This window comes from Cricetulus griseus, chromosome 3, assembly GCF_003668045.3.
Source record: "Cricetulus griseus strain 17A/GY chromosome 3, alternate assembly CriGri-PICRH-1.0, whole genome shotgun sequence".
Lineage (NCBI taxonomy): Eukaryota > Metazoa > Chordata > Mammalia > Rodentia > Cricetidae > Cricetulus > Cricetulus griseus.
The window spans coordinates 199,982,982-199,992,401 of record NC_048596.1 but is presented as its reverse complement, the minus strand read 5'-3'; the positions used below and the strand labels follow the sequence as shown (position 1 = coordinate 199,992,401).

Below are 9,420 nucleotides of genomic sequence, written 5' to 3'. Positions count from 1 at the left end.
CGCGTCAGAAACCACGCGATCAGCTGCAGTCAATTCGCACTGCCCACTGCAGCTCCAAATTCTGCGCCACTCCCCACTCCCCCGCCCCTACTTGTCATGCGCGGAGTATTGCACCAAAGGGGCTGCAAGCCTCTGCCTACTCCTCTACACGAAAGCTGCCAGGCTGAGATCTGTGCCACAACAAAGATGGCCGCAGAGCCTCGAGGGGTGGGGTCGAGCGTGCTCCTAGCCAATGAGCGCTCGCTCCTGGCCGCCGCCAATTGGAAGGCAGCGCGGGCTCCAGTGCCGGCGTTCCAGTCGCTATGTCGGGTTCCCCGGCCAGGGGTGCTGCGTTCCGCGGTGGCCCCCTGGGCCCCAGAAAATCTTGGACCGAGCTGCTGGGTAGGTCTCGCTACCACTACCTTCCAACCTCCACTTGTCAGTGTCCGTTCTCCTGGGTCCAGTCTCCACTGTCTCCTCTTCAGGTCCCAGTGTGGCTCAGCCCTGCCACCTGCAGAATTGGAGTCAGCAACCGGCCCCAGGCTTTCCTGGTCCCAGTCGCTTGCTTGCGGCAGTGGCAGATGACTGTCCTGATCTTGGGCAGCTCTCCCTGGACCTCAGCGCAGGGTGTCACCTTGTGTACGTTGAGTTAATTTTTCTTTTCAAAAAATCTCTTTAGCGGGCAGAGTCAAGAAGCAAAAATACAATCCTGAAAGGGAACGGAAATTAAAGGATTCTGCTCTGCAACTCCTAAGATACCACCAAAACATGAACGACCTTTTACTAGAGGTAAGAGGAGGTTGGCATGTCTGGGCAGGTTGGATAAATGGAGCCCAGACAGATCATAATCCTTATAATATCCTTGTAAGCCTATATATCTGGCGAATAACTGGTAACTGCAAACCAAGTCAGAAGAAAGCTGAGTGTATCTTAGGCTTTTGGAGATTAAAGCAGCTGGATGGTAAATGTTGTAATTCCTGAAAGGCTTTAGTAAATTCCTTCTTGAAAAAAGGAACTTGAGGAGAAGGGCTGGAAAGGTAGTTCCGTACATACTGTTTTGTTTTTGTTTTGTGTGTATGAGTGTTTTACCTACAGGTATGTATGAACCACATGAGTGCCTATGGAATTCAAAAGAAGGCATCAAATCCCCTGGAACTGCAGTTATGGATGGTTGTGAGCCACCATGTGAGTGCTGAGAATCAAACCTTTGCAAGCACAAGAAGTGCTCTTAACCACTGAGCCATCTATCTCTCCAGTTCTAACACATCATGCTGTTCTTACAGGAGACCTGAGTTTAGCTACCAGAACCCGTGCCAGGTGGCTCAGAGCCATCTGTAACTCTAGTTCCAGGGGGGATCTAATGCCCTCTTCCGAAGACACTGTACAAACTGGTACACAGACACACAAGCAGGTACACTGTGCTGGCTCGTTTTTATGCCAACTCAACACAAACTAAAGTCATTTGGGAAAAGTTAATCTCAATTTAGGATCCTCTCCCCAATTGGCTTGTAGGCAAGCCTGTGTTACATTTTCTTGATTAGTGAGTGATTGATGTGGGAGGGTCCAGCACATTGTGAGTGGTACTACTGCTGGGCTGGATGTAAGCAGCAGTCCTCCATAGCCACTCCATCAGTTCTTGCCTCTAGGTTCTTGCCTGGAGTTTCTCTCCTGGCTTTCCTGGATGATGGACTACAAATTGTTTTCTTCCTTCCTTCCTTCCTTCCTTCCTTCCTTCCTTCCTTCCTTCCTTCCTTCCTTCCTTTCTTTCTTTCTTGACAGGGTTTCCCTGTGTAGCCCTGGCTGTCCTGGAACTCTAGATCAGGCTGGCCTCCAACTCAGAGATCCTTCTGCCTTTGCCTCCCAAGTGCTGGGATTAAAGGTGTGTGCCACCACTACCCAGAAGATGGACTACAAGTTGTAAACTGAAATAAGCCCTTCTCCCCAAGTTGCTTTTGGTCACGGTGTTTTTATCACAACAATAGACATTCTAAGACACATATACACAAAAAAATGAATTTCAAAACAAAAAAACCCAACCAAACAAAAGAAAATTTGAGAGTGCCCACTGTGCCCACTACACACAGCTCAGACTTTGAAAGTGGTGTTCTTTATGTTTTGGTTTGTAGGTAGAAGATCCACAGTGTAAAAAATTGTGTCTCAGCAAACTGATTGACTGTGACAGTGCTTCAGCCTACTCTGATCGGTCCAGTTCTTTTATTGGTAAGTTGTCACTGCTTTTTTTTTTCAATTCATTGAGTTAGAGAACTTTTAAGGGAAAAAGTCTTGATCTGTTTATAATATAGACATTTAAATTCCACCAAATAATACCTTTCCTTTTATGTATTATCACTAATTACATAGGTTTTATGACTCGTTTTGTTGCTTATTTGTTTTTGGTTTTCGAGACAGGGTTTCGATGGGTAGCTTTGGCTGTCCTGGAATAAGCTCTGTAGACCAGGCTGGCCTGGAATTCACATCGATCCAACTGCCTCTGCCTCCCTAGTGTTGGGATTAAAGGCGTGCGCTTCCAATACCACCACCTGGCCCTGGCCCTTATAACTGATTTTTTAAAAATGTATTTCTCTCTCTCTCTCTCTCTCTCTCTCTCTCTCTCTCTCTCTCTCTGTGTGTGTGTGTGTGTGTGTGTGTCTGTGTGTGTGTGTGTGTGTGTGTGTGTGTGTGTGTGTGTTATCGTGTATTTGGGAAGGGCACATGGAACCAAACTCAGGTCTCCATGTTTGTGTGAAAAGCATCTTTACCTTCTGAGCCATCTCACTGCCCCCACCCCCTTTTCCCCCATATTGAGACAGGGTCTGTATCCTAGGCTGGTCTAGACCTTGCTGTATAGCTGAAGATGATCTTGAACTCCTGACCCTCCTATTTCTACTTCCTGAGTTCTGAGATTATGCTGGGGATCAAACATAGGGCTTCACTCATGCTAGGCAAACATTTTATCAACATTTCCAGCTCCTCTGGCTGGGTTTAAAAATGTACTCAGCTAAAGATATGAGAGACCCAAGTTACCCTTGGAAAAATCATTTGGTGTGTACCTCCTTGGTGGCAGTAAAACGACAGGGGTGAGCACACATGAAACTGGAAACATGCTCCTAGGTGCTACTCTCAATTTTGAGAGGCAGATGGGGGGTGGGGCAAGAAGTAAGTTATTTTTTTGCACTTCACATCCATTCTGCAATGTTTTTGGTTTTTTTTTTTAATAAGTGTTACTATGTAGACAAAGTTTCTGTCCCACCCAGCCTTAGCTGCTGTTTAGTCCCAAATAAACACACAGAAGCTATGTTAATTATAAACTGTTTCCGCCTATGGCTCAGACTTCTTATTGGCTAGGTCTCTTGGTTTTTTCGAGACAGGGATTCTCTGTGTAGCTTTGGAGCCTATCCTGGCACTTGCTCTGGAGACTAGGCTGGCCTCGAACTCACAGAGATCCACCTGCCTCTGCCTCCTGAGTGCTGGGATTAAAGGCATGGGCCACCACGCTCGACTAGGTCTCTCTTAATTATTAATCCATAACTATTAATTTTTGTGTCTCCAAGTGGCCTTATCTTTCGGAGAATACCCAGGTGTCCTACCTTCCTGGTAGCTACCTGGTGTCTCCTGGAGACTCACTTTCTCCTTTCCTCTTCCCATCCTTCTCCTAGTCCTGTAACCCCACCAATACTTCCTGCCTGGCTACATCCTGCCTATCTATTGGCCGAAACAGCTTTATTCATCAACCAATAAGAGAAACCATATATTCACAGCATACAGAAGGACATCCCCCATCACCTCCTCTTTCTGTCTAAATAAGAAGAAAGGTTTTAACTTTAACATAGTAAAATTATGTTTAACAAAACAGTTGTCAAGCAAGAACTATATAGTTAACAATATTTAGTTCACTAACATTTGGAAAAATTTAAAGAAAACATCCTATCATCTATCTTATCTTTGAGTCTAAAGTTTTACGTGTAACTTATCTATTATTATGACTAAGGAAAACCATAACCATAACTATCTGTTTTCAACTCCATCAAAGACCCCAGAAGGATAATATATAAACTCTAGAATTGACAGAGACATCTTGCTGCTTGGACAGTTACCCAAAGTTTCTGTGTAACGTTGGGGCATCCTTCTTCAGCATATAGGCCCAGAATGTCCGACAGACTTTTTGATGAAGCAGGAATCTTGAAGGACCATCCTGTCCCTTGGAAAGTTCAGCAGTCACTTTTCTTTGTAACCTGCTTGTCCAGTTTGGACAGCGTGTTGTCAAGTAGTCCAGACAAGAGCAGTTTCTTGTCCAAATGGCTATCCCTGCCATGGTGAAGACAAAATCCATAACTAGTTTCTTTAATGCTCATCTTCCTCTCTGAGGCAAATGGTGTTGCCAGGAGCAGTTGTATCTCATTGTCATGAAAAACCCTAATAATCCATTTTAATTGCCATATTCTGTAGGTCTTTGAAAAGTTTTGAAGAATACCTATCCATTTGAAATATATCTCTGTATGTATAGAAAACCTAACTAAAATAACTATAAGTTTTGACTATTATAGGTGATTATTTATAATCTGTAATTATACATTACATTTTTAAATGAGCTGTATAAATACAATACCTAAACAAGAGTAGAAATACACATAACAAAATTGACTTTAAATTTGTATCAATAAGCCAGGTGGTGGTGGCTCACGCCTTTAATCCCAGCACTTGGGAGGCAGAGGCATGAGGATCTCTGTGAGTTTGAGACCAGCCTGGTCTTCAAGAGCTAGTTCCAGGACAGCCTCCAAAGCCACAGAGAAACCCTGTTTCGAAAAACAAAAAACAAAAAAATTTGTATTGATAAAGCAAAATTCATACCGATGCAAAATATTCACTTCTATTTCATATTGCCTTTTTTTCTTTAGAAAGATATTGACTGTGATCATTAACCATTTATAACCAACCCCATATAACTGAAAACAAACATTTATAACAATATTTGGGAATGTAGGCATAGTTCTCTCCAAACTGCTTCCTACTGTTTGGGAGCGCTGTCAATCCCAAGGGGATCCTGAAAAAACCCAGAACCATGGCCATATCCTGGCTGTAGTAGTCTGCAAGGCTGCATCATCCCAGCTGTCTTGGATGTTGGATCATCTGGGCCACTGCTTTAGGGTGTCTTGTTTGAGCAAACCATATTAGTCTGGAAGGTATCCACAGCTTTTCATCTTCTGTGGAAACAAAAGCAGAATCTCTTTTCCAAAGTAACATGTCCTTAGACTTAAATTTTGAAGTCAAGGCATTTTCAAAATATATAGATTGGAATAATTCAGCAGCATTTATAATAAATGTCTTTTAGCAGCAGTTACTCATTCCTCAGCAATCAAACAATCCAAAGGCAACATAATAACATACAGTATCTAGACTCTGAGTATTTCCCATCTTTATGTGACTTTAAAAATTACGCTATTTCTTTTACTTTTATTTTTTGTTTTTTTGAGACAGAATTTCTCTGTATCTTTGGCTGTCCTGACACTCACTCTGTAGACCAGGATGCCCTCCAATTCACAGAGATCTACCTGCTTCTGCCTCCTGAGTGCTGGGATTAAAGGCATGTGCTACCACACCCAGCTACTCTTATTTCTAGTTTAATGATTTTCTCTATTCTTTTTCTTTTCTCTCCCTAGCCTACGTATATTTTTAAACACACTGTAGTTTAGAGGTTTTTCTTCATCTGAATCAGTCTTTATGTATGTCTCTACTGTGTCTGAGGCTCTGGGTTTGATCCCTATCATGGCAAAACACAAGAGCCTGATGAGTTCTGCTTACTGTGTTCCTTTATGAGGAAGATGATAAAGTTTTCTCTATATGTTGCAATGGAACATATCCGTTGTGGTTCACAATGCACACATGTGTGTGTGACTTTGGGTTTCAAGGCTGCCTCTAATTGTACTGAGAGCTACTAATTTGGTTTGTGCTTTTCCCTTTTTATCTACTCTTCCCCCTTAAAGGCAGTTTACTGTGATGCTACAATATCATAAGCACTTTTCAACTTAACTGTTCTTAAAGTTTATCTTGGGTTTTCAGAGAAAACCATGGCTTTGTTTTATTTTTAAGGCTCTGCTTTTCGGGATCAAGCCTTACGGCTGGGAGTTCCTGTGGGCTTACTATCTGCCAGAGTGTTTGCTTGCAGTGTGCAGCAGGTCTGCATGGAGCCCAGCCACCCTGTGCTGCTCAGCTCGGAACAAAGAGTAAGAGGCCAGCCCCTTAAGCTATCTGGGAAAATAGGATATTTCTTTAATATTTTTTTTTTAGATAATTTGCCTTTTGTTTTTTAGAAGAAACTGTCTTCCTTGTTAGAGATCGCTCAGCATTTGTTGGCACACAATATGTTCTCCCGTCTCACCTTCTGTCAAGAATTGTGGAAAGCACAGGTAAATTTGAAGCTCTTTTACTTAGGATTTTTTTTTTTTTTTTTTTTTTTTTTTTTTTTTTTTTTTTTTTTTGGTTTTTCGAGAAGGGTTTCTCTGTGTAGCTTTGGAGCCTATCCTGGCACTCACTCTGGAGACCAGGCTGGCCTCGAACTCACAGAGATCCGCCTGCCTCTGCCTCCCGAGTGCTGGGGTTAAAGGCGTGAGTCTGGCTTTCACTTAGGATTTTTTTTTAAAGCAGTGTTCTATTGTCTTGGATCTGTGAGTTTTCTTAGGAATTTGGCCAAATATCTCACTAATTAAAGAGCTTGAAAGGAGGGTTCGTCAGATGCTCCTGAGACCCAGTTTCCCAAAAAAGATAACAGAGAGCATAGTATACCCAAGAAGTCAGCATGATCCTTCTACTTCTTGGATATACTATTAGGAAGGCTCTTCCATAAAATATATACTTTCAAACTGTAATAAGAGTTAGAGATGTAGCTCAGATGATGGGGTTCTTATCTAGCATGCATTTGGCACTGGATTAGACCCCCAGTTCCTCATAAACTGGGCGTAGTACTGCATGCCTGTAATCCTAGCGCTTGGGAGGTAGAGGCAGAAGGATCAGTAATTTGAGGTCATCCTTGGCTGCATAGTAAGTTCCAGATCAACCGGGACTACATGAAACCCTACTTCAAAAAACAAAACAAAATAAATTATACTAGTAAGCTCTATTTGAAACATTAAGTTTTTTCCTTAATCTTTATCGTGCATGTGTGTATATATGAGTATGCTCTTGAGCCAAGGCATGTGAGTAGGGATCAGATGACAGTTTCCAGGTAGTAACTTAGAATGCATCAGGCACAGTGCGTAGAAAGGGTTGGAAATGACTTACTGCAGGCTACTGGGACAAGGTCGGGGCTGTCATAGGTGGCAGAGGAAAAGCCATGCAGGACCATACGGGATATGAATGCTGTGCATATGAGAATCTGTGACATGAGCCCTTTAGGCCATGCTGTGACACTTTTTTGTTTTTTCTCAGTGGGCATATGAGCATAACCTAAGCTGAACATTCTGTAGGAAGATGTACACGTTGAGATAATGCTGTTGTGTTTTTCAGAACTCTTTATTGCTTGAAGCTGTGTGGTGTCTTCACATGCACAGTGTTGTGAGCCTACAAGAGCTACTGCAAAGGTAGTTTGTTGTGGGATATTTGGGCAAACTGTGTAATGATGTTATTGCTGTTTTACCTTAATAAAGAGCTGAATGGCCAATAGCCAGGCAGGAGAAAGTAGGTGGAACTTCTGGTGAGAGAGGGGAACTCGTGGTTAGAATCGGGTTAGTTTGCAGGATTCACCAGCAAGATACATAGGAGACGTAGCATGGCAGAGCCACATGGCAGAATGTAAATTAATATAAATGGGTTAATTTAAGTTATAAGAGCTAGTTGGGGACAAGCCTAAGGTAAGGCCCCAAGATTTCATAATTAATAAGAAGGCTCCATGTCATTATTTGGGATCTGGCAATCCCAAAAGAAAGTCCAACAACAGTAGTTCATTAGTCATTCTGCATTACTTAATATCACATGGCCTTTCTTTTATTAAATACCTATATTTTTAAGCTGTTTTAAAATTAGTTATTTTTTGTGGGACTGGAGGTACGTGTGCCTTAGCATGTGTGTGGAGGTTAGAGGGTGAGTCAGTTTCTCCTTCGGTAGAAGGGTTTGGGTTGGGAGTGGTGTTAAGTTTTAGTGTTAAGTGCTTTTACCTGCCACACTGAAGGGCCTGATTACATGTCTTTTTGTTGTTGTTGTTGTTGTTTTTAGTTTATATTTTTATGTATAAGTGCTCTGTGTGTATACCTGCATGCTAGAAGAGGGCATCAGATCATATTATAGATAGCTGTGAGCCACCATGTGATTACTGGGAATTGAACTCATGACCTCTGGAAAGGCAGCCAGTGCCCTTAACCAATGAGCCATCTCTCTAGGCCCCAACATGTCCTTTTGTTTGGGGAACATTTATTGGGATTAAAGTGTGTTTATGCATGCTTTCTTTGTACATGCTTTGCAATGATGATTTTTGTGTGTGTATGTAAATGTACATGGTTGTATGTGCATTTGTATACACAAGCTTATAGAGGCCAAAGTCAATATTGGTGTCTTCTACAATCACTTTCCTTTTTGACTCAGGATCTCACTGAACTGGGAGTTTGCCAATTTGGCTAGATCTGGTAGCCAATAAACCCCATGGAACCTCTTGTCTCTGTCTTCCAGCACTGGGTACAGGGAGCAATAATTCACTGACTGAGCCATTTCCTTAGCCCTTCTCATGATGATTATTTAAAAAAAAAAAAAAAAAAACTGGGAAAAAAAAGACAAAGAATCGCCGGGCATTGGTGGCGCACGCCTTTAATCCCAGCACTCGGGAGACAGAGGCAGGCGGATCTCTGTGAGTTCCAGGCCAGCCTGGTCTCCAGAGAGAGTGCCAGGATAGGCTCCAAAGCTACACAAGCACTTGGGAGGCAGAGGCACGTGGATTTCTGTGAGTTTAAGGCCAGCCTGGACTACATAGTGAGTTTTAGGCTAGCCAGGGCTACATAGTGAGACTATCTCAAAACAAAATAAAAACCAGATAACAGCAACAAAAACATAAAAAAAGATGGATGGCTGTAGAGTGTTTGCATTGTGTTTAATCCCCAGTATTTCATAAACCAGGCATAGTAGCACAGTCCTATAATCCCAGTACTTGGGAGGGAAAGAATCAAAAGTTCAAGGTCTGGGATGGAGAGTTGGCTCAGAGGTTAAGAGCACTTGTTGCTCTTACAGAGGACCTAGGTTTGGTTTCCAGCATCCATATGGCAGCTCATAACCATTGTATTTCCAGTTCCAGGAGATCTGACATGTTCTGACTTCCACAAGCATGGCATGCACATGGTATACAGATATACAAAATACTCTATGCAGTCAGTGCTCTTAACCTCTGAACCATCTCTCCAGCCCAAAATAAATATAAAGTCATTAAAAAAAAAACAAAAACAAAAACAAAAAACAACTTGCCGG

General features: G+C 42.4%; 1 protein-coding gene across 14 annotated transcripts in view; it reads left to right on the top strand.

The window, feature by feature from the left end:
- Positions 1-255: 255 nt before the first annotated feature.
- Positions 256-9,420, top strand: part of Fanca (FA complementation group A) — a 55,580-nt gene continuing 46,415 nt past the window's right edge. For 9 of the 14 annotated variants that reach the window (XR_004769308.1, XR_004769306.1, XR_004769307.1 and 6 more), the window contains exons 1-6: positions 256-381; positions 659-768; positions 2,106-2,199; positions 6,067-6,200; positions 6,288-6,383; positions 7,480-7,553. Coding sequence is in view for 10 of the 14 variants with exons in the window: in XM_027410593.2 (XP_027266394.1) it covers positions 303-381; positions 659-768; positions 2,106-2,199; positions 6,067-6,200; positions 6,288-6,383; positions 7,480-7,553 (587 nt within the window). In the remaining 4 variants the exon portion in view is untranslated. Of the gene's footprint in view, positions 382-658; positions 769-2,105; positions 2,200-6,066; positions 6,201-6,264; positions 6,384-7,479; positions 7,554-9,420 lie in introns of those variants that run through there. The other 5 variants (XR_004769305.1, XM_027410594.2, XM_027410597.2 and 2 more) reach the window with 2 other exon arrangements.